The sequence below is a fragment of the Brassica rapa genome, chromosome A04 (assembly GCF_000309985.2).
Source record: "Brassica rapa cultivar Chiifu-401-42 chromosome A04, CAAS_Brap_v3.01, whole genome shotgun sequence".
Taxonomy (NCBI): domain Eukaryota; kingdom Viridiplantae; phylum Streptophyta; class Magnoliopsida; order Brassicales; family Brassicaceae; genus Brassica; species Brassica rapa.
In genome coordinates, this window is record NC_024798.2 from 14998497 (window position 1) to 15015472 (window position 16976).

At 34.5% G+C, this 16976-nt stretch overlaps 3 protein-coding genes and 1 pseudogene across 4 annotated transcripts; 1 reads left to right on the forward strand and 3 right to left on the reverse strand.

Moving 5' to 3' along the window:
• Nucleotides 1–4053: 4053 nt before the first annotated feature.
• On the reverse strand, nucleotides 4054–7763 carry LOC103864800. Its single transcript, XM_009142573.3, has one exon. The coding sequence runs from the start codon at nucleotides 5289–5291 to the stop codon at nucleotides 4314–4316; it is 978 nt and encodes a 325-aa protein (XP_009140821.1). The 5' UTR covers nucleotides 5292–7763; the 3' UTR covers nucleotides 4054–4313.
• Nucleotides 7764–9467: 1704 nt separating this feature from the next.
• LOC103864801 (pentatricopeptide repeat-containing protein At2g27800, mitochondrial) lies at nucleotides 9468–10609 on the reverse strand. The gene is made up of 3 exons (XM_009142574.3): nucleotides 10369–10609; nucleotides 10190–10293; nucleotides 9468–9803 (listed from the first exon to the last, which is right to left on the reverse strand). The coding sequence occupies exons 1-3, from the start codon at nucleotides 10524–10526 to the stop codon at nucleotides 9772–9774; spliced, it is 294 nt and encodes a 97-aa protein (XP_009140822.1). The 5' UTR covers nucleotides 10527–10609; the 3' UTR covers nucleotides 9468–9771.
• A 334-nt stretch (nucleotides 10610–10943) lies between these two features.
• On the reverse strand, nucleotides 10944–12937 carry LOC103864802 (annotated as a pseudogene).
• Nucleotides 12938–13186: 249 nt separating this feature from the next.
• Nucleotides 13187–16659, forward strand: LOC103864805 (nucleobase-ascorbate transporter 12). 2 transcript variants are annotated; one of them, XM_009142578.3, is made up of 10 exons: nucleotides 13187–13685; nucleotides 13839–13936; nucleotides 14016–14189; nucleotides 14281–14381; nucleotides 14512–14647; nucleotides 14725–14775; nucleotides 14847–15134; nucleotides 15213–15447; nucleotides 15865–16151; nucleotides 16230–16455. In XM_009142578.3, the coding sequence occupies exons 1-10, from the start codon at nucleotides 13187–13189 to the stop codon at nucleotides 16449–16451; spliced, it is 2091 nt and encodes a 696-aa protein (XP_009140826.1). In that variant the 3' UTR covers nucleotides 16452–16455. The 2 variants fall into 2 exon arrangements, with proteins under 2 accessions (XP_009140826.1, XP_018514141.1); XM_018658625.2 differs by having other exon boundaries at nucleotides 15865–16659.
• Nucleotides 16660–16976: the final 317 nt, after the last annotated feature.

A 16976-nucleotide genomic window follows, 5' to 3' on the forward strand; every position in this document is an offset into this window, starting at 1 on the left:
CATTCAATCTATTAAAAATACAAAAAAAATAGTTAAGTGAAAGTTATATATTTAAATACAAGAAATTTGAAAAATGAAAATTTTAATATTTTTTTTCAAAATCTAAATATCCGAACCCGATCCGAAATAACCGAAACCGAACTAAAAATACCCGAACCCGACCCGAAGTACAGAAATACCCGAACGGGTTCTACACCTCTATACCGAAATACCCGAAAATCCGAAATACCCGATCCGAACCCGAACGGGTACCCGAACGCCCACCCCTAGTTGACGAAAATAAATATAACAGATTTATACGATTGCGTCATGCTATTTTGCCTGCTTTGTATTTGTGAATGGAATCTGTGAAATTGAAATGTGTTGAAAGCTTTTTATATTTCTAAATTTTGTTAAATAAATTGAGAATATATTTTTTTTTTTATTTTTTTTTTTAAATTGAGAATATATTGTCATTTCATTGATGTAGAAACTATTTTCACCCACTCCAAATTATTTATTGCGAAAGTTACATTATGATTTGTAAAAGCCATATTTAATTCAAGCCAAAAAGTCGACAAGTTCATGACTTATATTATCCAGTTCTGAATCAACTGAAAAATATAGTTTTACTTGTAAAAGAAAGGGAAAAAACAGTTGTTCTGAAAATGTGGCTGTAAAGGGAAAGCGATCACGAGATAGGAGGAATAAAGATAAAGAGGGAACTCCAACAAAAATGGTTCTTTAATTTGCTTATGTAAGTATTTTAATAGACACGTATCATACTTTAACCATTCAGATAACACGGTCACCCTAAAATAGTATTGCAATTTATTTATTTGAAAATTTTCTTTTCAAAACACATGGTACGTTCCAAGAAAATTAAATTCTAAATAATAATGCAGATGAGAGACTATACTAACTACTAAAGTACTTTTTTTTACTGAACTAAAGTACTTGTAATGTATAATTGGAACTTATTTTTCCAGTGATCGACTCTAGTTTTTTTTTTTTGAAGAACTAAAATATGTAGGTTTATGATATAAATATGTTAACAATTTTTTAATATATAAATATGTTAACAAATTTGATTATCTTGTCTACTTGGTCTTACGGCACAAGAAGCATTCAGTGTTCAGAAAGCAAGGATAATATTCTTGAAACCCGATTTTTTTTTTTAACTAATATTCTTGAAACCCGATGAAAAGAAAATATGTATAGAACTGAAATCGGATTAGCAAACTTAGAAGTCTAGAATTCACATTTCACAGATAGAAAACTGTTAATAAACCACATAAAAAGTTATTATCTTGTCCACAGCTCATCAAACAGCATTTAGAACCAGCACCAAAACAAAACTAGAGTAACCAAATAAGCCTCGAAGCGCTTATTCGTTTTACCAAGATCATTTCTCTTTATCGCTTAATAGGCTGCAAGACTGCAACTATACAACAACACAAGCCTTAATGCCTCCCATAGAAATAAAGAGATTAAGACCGCACGCATCGATCTCGAAGCAACTCCAAACGAGTGTAAAACATCTATTATTGTAGATTTTTTTTACTCTGTTTATAAAAATGACTCACCGTAAATAAATTTTGACACACCCTACCCGAGCTCACTCATGCGTAATATAACTATACGCTAACTCACTAATATAGTTTAGAAATTGACCAATTCAAAGTGACTCAACCATAAATGATCATCGTGTAAAAAGGAAAACCCACATCATGATTCTAAAAATAGTTACAGAGTTGAAAAACGATTAACTATGATCAATATATCTCTAGAGTTAATATATATAAGCGTTTTATAATATGTAGCAAACTTTTGACGTGACTTATGATCTTATAACCACTTTACTGTTTTAAAAATACTCTATTTTCACTAGTTCCATAAATTAATGTAGATTACGGTTTAGAAACCCGTCATTTTTTACAAAAAAAAAAAAATAACAACCATTAGATCTTGAAGACGGCTTAATGTTTATATATTCAGTTGTTTTTGAGAAATCAAAATAAAAACGTGTGTTTTAGACTACCCGTATTATTTTCTAAACTTTTGGTTATGTGACTCCACATTGTTTTACTTTATTGTTTCTCGAAGTTATGGGTTGGCCTTCTGACTGAAAAGTAAATGATGTCAAAGATTTTCGAAAGAGAACTGTGTGAGATGTAGAGTAAAGTCCACTTCTGCACAAATCAAATGCATAGTTACATTAAATTATGAACATTAATGTTACTTTGTCATTGTACCAACTAGGCCTAGTACCAACTAATAAATACATAATCGTATTTTTTGTTTGACATCATATACATAATTGTATTCGACGAAACTTCTCATTTAATTATAATGTTTTTTTTTTAAATGAAGGATAAATATAATACACATGGTTGCGTGACTATATATATGGGGTACATTAACATTTACAAAGGACACATGCAGGGCCATGTGAAGAGCCCTAAGCAAATTTAATGCGACTGTTTCTCTGAGGATACCGCTAGTTAATTACTCCATCCGTTTTACAATATAAGATGTTTTGGAGAAGTTTTGATGTTTTAAAATATAAAATGTTTTGATATTCTTAAAATACTTTAGCTTTATTGAAAATTGGTTAACCAATTATATTTATGATTGGTTAACTTATATTTAATTTATATTATTTTTTTAAAAACAAGTGTTTTTATTCTTATGCATTCAAGCAAAACATCTTATATTACTACGGAACTAAGGGAGTATTTCTTTTATTTTTGTATCACTTTCAGCTTTTTATTTCCGTTGACTCTCCCATTGCTAGTCGTCATATCAATTTGTTAATCACAATTTAATTAGGTAGGTGGCAGTGAAGAAGACTGAAGTTTGGTAAACGTGGATTATTGTTGTTAAATAGGGTTTAAAAAGGTTTTTATTCGACTTTACTTAGCTGAACGTGTTAGAACTACAAGATGACATATATTACACGTTTGTATGACAAAAATGTGAAATTTCATGTTCACATAAGCAATAACATGATATATATATATATATATATATATATATATCGTGTTTCCATGTCAGAAACGTGTTATTTTACGAGATAAAATTGGACAAACAACTCCTTGGTAACCGAATGACATAAAGTGAAAACCGAATGACATTTTGTGAAGATAACTTGCTTCGGGAAAACTGATATGTATTTTTTGACATAGAGCTCTCAGGTACTATACAGTGAAGTAACTATTTACGGAGCTAATAGTAATCTTCGGATGATTATACTATAAATATATAACTATAATAGGGGAAGAGCTGGTAGATTTTGATTGGAAAATCAATTTTTGAAACAAAAGAGGACATGTTCCGGAAGAAAAAGAAAAACAAAAAAGGATCACTAATGAAAGCAATGAAAGCTAAAACATGTATAATTTTGAAATAGAAGAAATATTCGTGGAACTGAAGAAGTTTTTTTTTATAAAACATGTATCATTCTAAAATGGAGGAAGTATTATGTTTACAAGCACTACTTTTTGAAACCAATATTCTAAATTTTACATAATTAAATCCTTAAATCGTACGGAAATTTTAATTCCAAGAAAACACGAATTTTACAATGTAGCCACCTAAAACTCTCCAAATCAACAAATCTAGGAAAAAACGTTGCTTGGATGGGGGATGTCACCACCTAAATCTCTCCTAACCTAAACAGAATCGAACTAGAATTGTCACCTCAAACTAGAATAACTTGTTCCTTGAATGGGATGCTAATCACCTTAACTTTTCCTAACCGAAATCACCAAAAAGAATAATAAGCATGAGTAAATTCTAGGCTTTTTAACTTTTGTACTTTAAAGAGGCTACATGCATATCTTTATAAGCGTGCACATATGCCCCAATTTATTCTCATCTTATTTCACACTCTACCATTCTTCTTTCTCAGCCATAGGCACCAATTGGTCCAGCACTAATGAATGTAGAACTGTAGAAGACTTTGCATAATCATTTAGATCATAAATTTACAATGCTGCAATAACAAATAGAGTCACAGAGATCATACATTTTCCCAACAATTTGCTTTCAATTCAAGATTAGGCAATGATCTTGAGTATATAAGAAAAAAACAACTTGATATTTAGAATGATAGCATACAATGTTCCTATATAAGAAGAGATTCACATTGTGGAATCTCTCAAATATTAAATCACAACTCCAAGAAAAGAATAATGTAAGAAAAATCTATACTCCTTTCAAGAATAATTAAAATGTAAATGAATAAAAATCCATAAAAATCTCTCAAATATTGAAAAAAACAGAACCAATAAACCAAAACAAATAAGAAAAAAAAAATTAGTTTTTTTCTTTCAAGTCTTACAGGCGTAAATGAGGAGAGAGAAATCAAGCTTGTCTTGTTCATCTTTCTGAACCATCTTCTTCTCTTCTAACCAAAGCCTGCTACTGTCCAAACCATTCCTTGTCCTAAACATGAACACAGCTTTTCCACAGCCTTCAGGATTACAAAAGAACCAATCATGAACATCCCACATAAGATCCACAAGCAGCCCATCGACGAAAATCGTCTGGTTCCCTCTAAAATTCCACTGAAGCCTCTTCACTTTCGTAACCGTCTTCTCATCGATACAAACAGAGAGAACAGGGGAACGATGATTATGAGTACTACTGCTCTGTTTCAAACCCTCTGTTTTCTCCGCGCTGCATCTGATGACGATCTCGTGCGAGTCTCCCGATTCAACGAACTTAGCTTTCGTCGAGTAAAACGTGTTCCCGGAGAAGTATTCTTGCCGAGAGATCAGAGACTTTCCCGAGTCGAAACCATCGTAAGCCAAACTCTTTTTCTTTAAAGTTTCTTCGGAGGAGTCTCCGAGGAGGAGAGCTAACCGAGAATCCACGAGGACGATCACGTAGAAGCTTTGGATCGGTTCAGGTCCCGTGTTCGAGTCGTACTTAGCGGAAGAAAGATCCCATAAAGCCTCGATTTTACCGAGATCGGAGTCGACGGATTTGTTTCCTTTCTTCTTGCGGAAGAAGCGAGAGGAAGTGTTGAGTTTGAGAGACGTCGAAGGGTTTTGATCCGCGGAGGAAACGGAGATGCTGAGACCGTGCGAAGGGTTGATCTTGTTGCACCATGTGACTTTGATGATGAGGTGTTTGGATGGTAAAGTGATTCTGTAGATGCTTGTGATGGAGGTTTGTATGGATGGTATGAGAGATGGAGGGATGCAAGCGTTACTAGTGTTGTAGTTTGAACATGATGATGGTAATGATAATGGATGTGTCACGTTTATTGAGTTTTCGCTGAAACATGACACCAAATCTCTCATCTTCAATGTTCCTGGGGAAAGAAAATGAAACTTTCCCAAGTTTGGTTTGTTTCCTTCTTGAAACAATCAAGTGTTTTTTTTTTGTGTGAACAATTAAAAGAAGATAAAATGTTGAGAAGAGGAAGAAGAAGAACCAATCTTGCTTTTCTTTTTTTATCTCTCTTTCTTATTCTTTTTTTTTCTTAGAGAGAGAAGAAAAATTAGAAAAGTGAAGAGAGAGAGAAAGGGATGAGTTAGGGTGTTTCTGTGTGTGCAGTTGTACCAAGAAGACTGCATATGAATTGAGCTACAAGCCGAATTTAAGTAGTTTTGAGCTTTCCTTGTCCAGGGGACACAACTTTTTTATTTTAAAATTTTATACTGCAATTGTGTATGCTACTGTTTTTAAAAGATTTAGTATACCTTATGTCTTATTATTTATTTTATACGGGAATTGAATTGTTAGTCAGATATGACTTTATTTTTTTATATAAATATCCAAGTTCTGTACTTTGAATTTAGTTTATGATTTACAAGACAGAATGATAAAAACGTCACATGTTCTTATTTCGTCTAAAAAATCTATATAGATCCAAAAAAGAGTTTACGATTGTAATTCTTCAAATATAATGGGTCAAAGCTACTCTAAGTTAATACATAAATAATATCATCGATTTATTGATAATTTGGTACCAAACCATCTGCATAATAATTAAAGAAACCGTTTCCGTAAAATTAAAGGTAGGTTAGTAAAACAGTAATGACAAATTACGTTTTTATTCCATCTCGTAGTCAAGTGGAGGGAGAGTTACACCTTACAACCACTAAGAAAACAAAAGAGTTTGATGCGTAAAGGTTTATTAGATTTATGGATGGATGGAAAATATATCTTGAATCCGTTTCGAAACATTAGATACATTTAAGAGTTTTAGAACTTGATAATAAAGCTTGCATCAACACCATTAGTTGTACTTATTGTTGTGTTTACTGAATCAACTGTGTTGCATTAAACGTGTTGTATCGCTTGCTGGAAGTTGCATCAGATTATTGGCCCTAGTTAAGAGGAGCATTTTTTTGGCTATATACTGAATTACGAAATCATAAAGAACGTACTTGGTGACTTAGTGTATACTTATACAAAATATAATCAACTAGTATTATAATTAGAAGGAACGAAGAGAATTAAATTGAGAGAAAGGGTCAAGCCACTCGGTTCATTAAACTTCAGAAAATTTGAAAAAATCATGTCGCTGCATGTGGTAAGAAGGTACGTCGAAATCAATACCTGCCCATCTGTTTAGAGTGGTTCAAGACTTTTTTGTTATTAAAAACTTAAATATTAAAAGAATTTCTCTAATGAATTTACAAATTTTTACGGGACTTATTTTAAACCTATAAAAAAAGAAGAAGATAATATTGGCCTAATTAAGAATTCGGGAAATTGAAAAGGAGAAAGAAGCTTTGGTGTAAAAGGAGATGATGAACCAAGCTCGCCTTGTAATGATAACTACATATCAGATAATAATATCTTTCGACAATGTCAAATGTCAGCATCAATTACTAAAAGCCAGTAAGATGATATGGGTTCATGATGATAACACTTTCAGAAGTTGAAAACATATGTTTATATATTAATGGATACGAACATTAAGGCAGCTAATATGACTCCAATGGATAGGAACATTTGGACGATTGTGATTCTGATATGAATCGGGAAGATCGACAGCAAACCCTACAATACAAGCCTTCTTATTGAAAGGTCCCCCTATTCCACTTGTGAGGGTTTACGGTCTATATAGTGTCCCCACAGGCCACAACGGACCATCATATTTAATTTAATACGCCCATGTATGTAAGTAGCTTCTCATTCTATCACATGAACACATAGGTTATTAACAGCACTGTTGTAATAAAATAATAGTCATTTCATTGCATAATAGCTATGCATTAGCTATTCGATCCATATGTATACTATACTCTCTCTCTATGTATGTGTTTTGTATGTTTCTCTATACATGTAGGATGTAGCTGGGTTTAAAAGGGTAAGTGTTGGTTTTGATGTATCTGTATGTTTTAGTTTTTATCCCCGGGTTTCATGTATGTTAAAAATGTTTACATAGGCTTCTTAATATTTATAGAGTTTATAAGTATCAAAAATATTTACATATTACTTGAATAAAAAGACAAAAAGGAGAGCAGAATAAGCTATTAAACAATGTTAAATCATCAAATGTCTAGCTTTCCTCATCAGACTTCCCATTCATGGTTCTAGAATTTAGACACAAGATAACTCAAAGATTAGACTTGTGAGTCGTTCTGTATGATATGATTGCAAACTGCCGCAATTCGGCAGACTTAATTTCCTGACAGACAGTGTTTTTTTTCTCTCTCTCGAAATAAAGATCCCAAATCCATCTAGAGCTTGGAGGCAAGACCACAAACTTAAATACTTACACTAATGAATAACAATTAAGATTCAGAATCTTGATTCTCATTCAAGAACTTGAGTCAGGAGAGCACGACATCTTTAATAAGAAATTAAGTTTGGGCCTGGTTATATGTTACTTCCTGTGAATTTTTTTTACCAAGAGAGCCAGAGAGAGAAAGGAAGATTATTAAGGACCAGGGAACCATGACCTTAATCAATGGCGTCGTTTAGGGAGAATATCAAAAGCAAATTTTGTTTAAAGTGCTGAATTTGAGGTACAAAATGTGAGAACTTGATTTGTTATGTTTTGCTTTGTTGTCATAAGTAGAATGTGCACAACTAACTACAGAGGTTAGGAGCAGTTAATATAATAAGTCCAATTTGACTTTTAAATCAATATAAAGTTTTAAGTAAACATTAGATTGGTGATTTATCATTTGCCAGACATGTGTGTGCATATGAGATAGTAGATTTGTAGGTTTCTTGAAAGTTTGTTAGCTAATCACTTTCTCATGAGACAAAGTTGACATTATTGCAAAGTTAAAATAAAAAGTTGTTTTGACAAAATTAGTATATAAATATTTTAGGTCAGAAACACGAAGTTTGGTGGAAAATCCTTGACATGAATTTATAATATTTATTTTTGAATGTCTCGACAAGATTTACTAAGTCATATCCATAATTTCTCTAATCAAATGCTTATATTTATCTCAGCCTCTAGTTTTCATTTCAATTTCTAAACTTGTACAGACCAAAATTTCAACTTCTATAATGATGTCTTGAACAGTTTTGTTTCTATTAACACATCACTCGTAAAATATTCTGAACATTCAAAAGAAAAACAATCTTTCATCAATATCAATCATTTTAGGTGTTTTCTTTTCGATATCAGTATTAGAAAAACACTATCCAACATGTTTTAGATAAGATAAATCGGAAGAAAATTCACACACTAAATACAAAAGAAATAATGTTTTTTTTTTTGTTTACATTTGCAATTAGTGTCTGAAATAATCAATAACTAGCACAAAATAATCAGATTTGGTTTTAACGACCCTTAACCAAAGTGGAAAATTAGAAAACAGAAGTATAGCTTGGCTTGGTATGTGGGAACGAACTTAAGTGCTTTATTGAAACCACATGGGTGGCACAAAGCCAAACAATGACTATTCGATAATGATTATAAAAACTGTTCTTCTTGTTTTGGCATCAAAACGGGTCCCAAAAGAAAACTTCCATATTAATTTTGTGGAGGACGCAGACCAAAACTAGAGCCTGCAGAATTCATCATTGTATATAGTTTGTAACTTTCTGAAACAAACCCATTCGAACGTACCCACTTTCGTGTCTTAAAAAAGGTTTTTGTGTGGTAATAGCTGGTTTCAAGTCTCTCTCAATTAAGTATCTGCAGAGATCTCTACCTGGTATTGATTTCTACGCATGCCTACTTGAAGAGAGATGAAGCCAAGAATATATGGAGCTCTCACCAAATGAAAGATTGGAGAACCAAAATCTCAAGAGAGATTCCAGAAAAAATAAACAAAGAACAACTGTATTGTGTTTAAATAGTTTTCCTTCAACAAGTGTGACTAACTCACACTTTATATCCTGAATAGGTTCATGCGTAGGAAACTATACGAGAAAATTAGGAGCAACCCAAGTGGAACTATTTTCACAACAGGACATATGAAGACAAGACCACAAATCTCATGGATACATGAAATCTACTAGGAGTCTCTATGCAGATACTTTATAACAAGCAAAAGGCATAACTGCACTGAGGGCTTAATACATCTTTTATTTGAGTCTCAAAAACCAAGGCTAAGTAATGTAACAAAATACAGTTGTATGGAGGAGAAATGATCTTACATTCTGACAAAAACCATTTGATTAAAAAGATAAGAACCCAAAGAAAAGGAAGTGATAACATCTACCAATACATGTATCAGGGTTCCATCTAAACTGAAAGATTGCAAATGCGGTTGGTAAATTTAACTTAAAGAACCTGGAAAAAAAAAACAAGCATAGAGCAAAAAGCCATCCATCCATCAAGCTTACTCGAGGTGCTGCCTCTTAGATAGGACTGACATAGTTAGCAAATCTACCTGCCATGAAAAAAATGCAATGCAAAGTTGTTAGAATCTTAAACATGAATTATCTTTTGATTTTTCTCTCTCTCTCTCTCTCTCTCTCTCTCTCTCTCTCTCTCTCTCTCTCTCTGAAATATAAATCACATCCTAAAGAAAGCTCTAACACAGTCAAATGTTGCATCTTTTTCAAGTGAATAGAAGCTCAAAGGACCTAACACAGCCAAATGTTGCATGTTTCTCAAGGAAACACAAGTACATAGATTTGATTTGCAGGAAATTAACCATAACCCCCAAGAAAGAGTAGCTAATTGTTATGTTGTCTATGTAATTAAGATTAATCCAAACACAAAAGAACACAAATTAAACCGAACGCAAGCAGGTTTTGGGGGGGGTATTATTACCTTCATAAGAGGTGAGATCAGAAGGGAGCTTGGAAACGAGGCAAGCTGCAGCAACTACGCTGTGAAATGGTTGATGCGTGCTTAGTTCTCGCCGCAGCATAAACCTTTCAGATTCAAAATCACAAAGATTTAATTTTTAAAAAAAAATGCTATCGAATTGCAGAGGAATATTTTTTAACCTGGGAGCAGAAGAAGCTTCGATTCGAGTCTGACGAAGAGGCGGAGATGAGGAATTAGGGTTTGGGGAGGAGATTCTAGGTCTAGGTGAGATCAAGCTTCTTCTGGTGGCGGCTCTTATGATGGAGGTAGACCTCGAAGCGATGCTCGTTGCACTCATTTCTCCCCGCAAAATCTTCGGTAAACCCTCTCTCACTCACTAGAGAGATACGATATGCCGGTTCGATAACCGTATTTATTAAACCGGAATCATTCGGTTTGCGGACAAACTTGTAATCATCTTGACTTGAAGTTGAATAACATCTGGTTTCAATTCCGGTTTAGTAATCGAATTGGTACCAAATGAGGACATGATTTTTTTTTTCTTTGGAATAATTGGAATTGAATAGAAAAATGAAGTTTTTTATACAAGCAATTTCAATATTCACACTAGAGAAATTCTTTATGATATCATTTTTTTATTTTTTGTCACAAAAAATAATATTATATGAAAAAAATGATTAAAATAAATTTTATTAAAGGATTAACTAATCAAAATTTTTCTGGTAGCGGCTCTTAAAAATAAGAATAAAATATTAAAAATTTTAAAATAAAAAGACTATTTTGGTTATTTTCATTTTTTTTTTGATTTTGATGGCTATTTATGTGACAAAAAACTAAAAAAATGATGCCATGTTCACAATTATCAAACAACACTATTAATATCATTAATTTTTTCTTTTTAGGATTAGCGTTTTAGCATGGCCAAGATGAGTTAGATTCTTCTTCGGTTATTGTCTACTCGGGTTTTCTTCGAGTCCGGTTCTATTTGCAGATTCTGGCTGATTGGTTGTATTATTCTCTTTTGGTTACCACTTTCTTGAATCTACAATGTCACAAGCCAATTAAAAAAAATGTTTTAGTGTATGATCTGAGACCGTAAATATACAAAGTTCACTTTACCTTGTCGAGTTTCTCCCTGACAGTTTTAACCGTTTGATTCATTGAAGATGACCCCAAAATACTCCTACACCAATCCAAGTTTTTATTATTACATACAAACAGAAGCCAAAAGTCTAATTAGCAGAATTCAAAACACAGACCTGGTCAGATGAAACTCGAGTAATGGGAGCGTTTCTTCTATGGAATTGGTACTCCATCTTCCTTTATGAGGAGAAATTGTCACAAGATGAAACATATAGATAGAGTTGTCAAGTTCATATTGTTATCCCATCTATTATGCTTTTCCTGAACCCAAAATAAACTTAGCTAATAAAAAAAAAACCCGAGATTAGCTTTGCAACATGTTATGATTAAAGTTTGATAAGTAAAAACTTCAAGTATGATAAATACAATTCAACTATGCAGCAACGGTAATGATGACTTTTTTTAGATCCTCTATAAGTTGGACGAAATAGTGACTCTAAGTTGAGAGCTTCTTAAGTTGATAATAATCTACGGAGGAGACACAAACTTTATTGTTGTTGCAATAAGTAAGAAACAAGAAAAGCCTACGGTTGGATCTTGAAAGCACATCTTTCCTCCTTGTCTCTAACTTGTCCTTTGTGTCACTGAGACTCTCGAATTCAGGAGCATTATGAGATCTGTAGGCGATTCCCCAAGAAAACAGATTCATCCAAGTTCCTCTTTGCAAATCTATCAAACATCATAAACGGAAATTTCAATAGCTTTAGTCTAATGACAGAACAGCTTGATGATGTTCACCATACATTAATTTGGAATAAAATAAATAAAAAGCCAAATGGTCATCAAATTAGAAATAAGAAAAATAGTAAAAAAGACCTGCCTGGCATTAGGGATGAGACGAAACTTGAGCCAGAAGACATCAGTAAACTCCTCACAGTCTTCTGCATCCATTGGTTTACATCTATCAGAGAACCAAATCGATTAGTTAGAATAAATAACTCCTTTTTAGACCGTGTTTCATCGCAAACTGTATACACCCTAACCGCACCCATCTTTCCTTGTGCAATTCTAAGACGATGAGGGAGCCTCTAGCTTCGGGTGAGATCAAAATTTGAGCGATTCTGAAGATTGGAACCCCAACCCACTGTACGTCTTTCAAATTGAAGAAGGGTTCAATTGAGTGAGATTAAAATTACTAAACCGGTTCAGTTAGATAACCGGTGTATTGTTTTCGATTATCCGTCTTACTACTCGATTAATAAACCAAGCCGGGTTATTGACATTTTCAGCGTTAAGCCCTGGTCCGGCCCGTTTAAGGTCCTTTTTAAATTAGCTTATACTAATAATAAAATATAAATGCTCGCTAAAATTTACGCAGAAAATAGTAGTTGCTTCAGATTTTGTTGTTCATCAACAGTGGATTTTTATTAGATCATAAAAAACAAATTCAGATAAAGTTTACTTGGTTTTACTTCTTTTTTTTTTAACCAACTTGGTTTTACTTTTATGACAACATAAACATATATAAGTAGTACTTTCCTTTTCAAAATTTCAGAAAAATAATCAGCAGTGGATTTATGACATCACGCAGTTACGTAAACAAGAAAAAAAAGAAGATGAAATGTTAAAATCAAAATCTTTAATGTTAGATTTACTGAAAATCATCCATTACCTTTCTCTGTCTCTCTCTCTTTCTAAAATATCACATTCACTGTTACTTGTTAGAACTTCTCACTCTCTCTCTCTCTCTCAGACACAACACAACTGTACTTCTCTCTTCTCTTCTCTTTCTTCTGCTGTTTTTTTTCTAAAAAACCCTAGTTCCCATTCTTTCTTCTCCAGCGATAGAGATTTTTTTTTGTTGTTGTAGATCTAGAATAAGTTCACTATGAAGTGCTAAGAAATCTTCAAATAATGTCAAGCTCCGACCCGAAACCCGGACCTAAACCCGGTCCATGGCCTCCAGCTCCGGAATCCTCCCCAATGCCACCCTCTACATGGGCCAAACGAACCGGCTTCCGTCCCAAATTCTCCGGCGAGACCACCGCCTCTCATTCCGGCCAGCTCTCATTGCCTGCTTCCGCCAGAGCCACACCGTCAGAAACCCACCCGGATCTCGAAGCCGGCCAGCCTCCCCTCCGTCCTCCTCCTGTCTCCGCCGGTGAGCAAGATAAGGCTAAGAATGACAAGCCACAACCACAACCTCCGAGTGCTGCAGCTCCGGTTAAGAGACGGAGAGATTCTGATGGGGGAAGATCAAACGGACCAGATGGTGGAGGAGCTAACGGGTCGGTTAGGAGACAGAACCGTATCGAAGAGACAGTGGAGGTTCTGCCACAGAGCATGGCTGATGATGATTTAGTCGCTAGAAATCTCCACATGAAGTATGGACTCAGAGATACTCCTGGACTTGGTCAGTGACACAACCAATCATTTGTTTAATTATAATTAATATTAGATTCCCTTGAAGATTTATATGTCAGAGTATACATCTGTGAAGTTTCTTACTTTAACTGTTTATGTTAAGATTAATTATGTTTTTATTTAATCATCTTCTTTGTTTCAGTTCCAATTGGGTTCTATGGTTTGCAGCATTACCTCTCCATGTTAGGTTCACTGATTCTTGTCCCACTCGTTATTGTTCCTGCAATGGGAGGTTCCCACGTAAGTGCTCCTTTTAGTCTCCCTCCACTTTGATTAATTGTGGATTGCATTTAATTTCATCTTTTTGTGTGGATTATAGGAGGATATTGCAAATGTTGTCTCAACTGTACTTTTTGTCTGTGGAATCACTACATTGTTGCATACTTCATTTGGGTCGAGGCTTCCTTTGATTCAAGGCCCTTCTTTTGTTTTTCTCGCTCCGGCTCTGGCCATCATTAACTCTCCAGAGTTTCAAGGTTTGAATGGAACTAATGTAAGTAACTACACAAAACCTCTTTTATAAAAAAAAATTCTTGACAAAAAGTTTGTTGGCATTAACTATTGTGTATTGGTTAATATTGTAGAACTTCAAGCATATCATGAGAGAGCTGCAAGGTGCAATCATAATTGGTTCAGCTTTTCAAGCAGTGCTTGGATACAGTGGCCTAATGTCCCTGATTTTGAGGTATACATCTTTGCCTCTTCCAAATATAAAAATCAAGCATTAGATATCGTTTCCTATTTGTTATGTTGTTTACAAATTGTTCTTGTGACTTTTTGTGGTTCTGTAATATCTTTTGACCCTTTTTAAATAGGTTGATCAATCCAGTAGTTGTTGCTCCGACAATAGCTGCAGTTGGACTTTCGTTTTACAGCTACGGTTTTCCGCTTGTTGGTAAATGTCTTGAGATCGGTGTAGTGCAGATACTACTTGTGGTCATCTTTGCTCTTGTAAGTTTGTTAAAGTTACTATTAACCGCTTTTGAAAAGTAATAAATAATTTGATACTTTACATTTTTTTGCCGCAGTATCTCCGAAAAATCTCAATTTTAAGCCATCGGATTTTCCTTATTTATGCGGTAAGGTCATATGGTATTCATCTGACATGTCACACTCTACATCTCATTTTCTTAACTTCTTACTCTAACAGGTTCCATTGAGTCTTGCAATAACCTGGGCTGCTGCATTCCTCTTAACCGAAGCAGGAGCTTACACCTACAAAGGCTGTGACCCCAACGTACCCGTCTCAAACGTTGTATCAAACCACTGCAGAAAGTACATGACCAGAATGAAGTACTGTCGCGTTGACACTTCTCACGCCCTTAGATCTGCCCCTTGGTTTAGGTTTCCTTACCCCTTGCAATGGGGCGTGCCGATATTCACCTGGAAAATGTCTCTCGTCATGTGTGTGGTCTCCATAATCGCTTCAGTAGATTCGGTTAGTGTTGTTTCTCTATCAACAAATTTTGAAGTCAAATGTGTCGCACTTTTTTACTAATTGGTTTATGTTTATTAGGTTGGTTCGTACCATGCATCTTCTCTGTTAGTAGCATCGATGCCTCCTACGCCCGGTGTTGTGAGCCGGGCAATAGGTCTTGAAGGGGTCACGAGTCTCCTAGCCGGTTTATGGGGTACAGGTACTGGCTCAACCACCTTAACCGAAAACGTTCACACGATCGCTGTGACCAAGATGGGAAGCCGCAGAGTCGTTGAGCTAGGCGCATGTGTTTTGGTTATACTATCCCTTGTTGGTAAGTAAGTGGTTCACTGAATATTTAACAAATTCATGTAACTATACTAGGCCTGCTGGTTCTGGTAGTTTGGTTAGTTCGGTTAGTTCGGTTCAACATAAATCTTACCGAATTATCCCAAAATAAAGTTAGGTTCGGTCTTTGAAAATTTTACCGAAGTTTTTGATTTTGGTTATATTTTGGCTTAATTTTGTTAAAATTCCGGTTACTTTCGGTTAAATTCAATTAGTTCGGGTTGGGTTATGGTTTGGTTATACATATATTAAGAAAACCAAAGTAACCGATTGCCAAACCGAAAACTAAACTTAAAAAAAAAAAACTACCGAATCAAACCAAACTCCTAACTGAACTAACCTAAAGTTTGGTTCGGTTCATCATTATAGAGATCTGATGTAAGTTTTTTGATAATATCCTCAGGTAAAGTTGGAGGGTTTATAGCATCGATACCTCAAGTGATGGTTGCTTCTCTTCTATGCTTTATGTGGGCAATGTTTACGGCCTTAGGTCTTTCAAACCTACGTTACAGTGAAGCTGGAAGCTCGAGGAACATCATAATCGTGGGGTTATCGCTATTCTTTTCTCTATCTGTCCCTGCTTACTTCCAGCAATATGGCGTTTCTCCAAACTCGAACCTCTCTGTTCCAAGTTATTACCAGCCTTACATTGTTGCTTCTCATGGACCCTTCAACAGCCAATATAAAGGGGTACGTTTACGCTTTTGCCTTTTTCAAAATGTAAATCTCAGGAGAGTATTAGTAAACTTGTGTAAGAGTTTTGTGCAGGTGAACTATGTGATGAACACGCTGTTATCGATGAACATGGTGATTGCGTTCATCATGGCAGTGGTTTTGGACAATACTGTACCTGGGAGTAGGCAAGAACGTGGTGTTTATGTTTGGTCTGATAGTGAGACTGTGACGAGAGAACCAGCACTTGCTAAAGACTATGAGCTGCCGTTTAGAGTGGGAAGGTTTTTCAGATGGGTCAAATGGGTTGGCATTTGAAAGACAAAAAAAAAAACTCAATGGCAAAGTGGTAAATAATTAGATTTTCTTTTTGTTTTCTTTTCCTCTGTTTTTTAGTCTCTCTCAGTTTTATAAAACACCTTGGAGTTTTCTTGGATCGCAAGTTTGTTTGTTGAACAGAGCACGTGGAATTGGATGTTGTTGTTGTTGTAAGTTATATGGACTATTATGAGCAATCCTTTTATTAGAGCTGTAAACTGGGCGAGCTCATGTCCATTAGTCCATATCCATTTGTCCATTCATTGTTTGTGGACAGCAAAGTGACCATGTCCATTAAGAACCATATCCATTAAAGACCATACCCACTAACACCCATATTTTTATGGGCTGCCATGGGGTCCATAATGACCATATAAGAAAATTTTAAATTTTAATTTATAAGCATACAATTATATATAAAAGTTCATAAAATTAAAATTCATCCATAAATTCAAAAGCACAACAATACATAAGTTCATAAATACAACAATTACGGTTTTGGTGGGAAAAATTGATTTTGCAGTT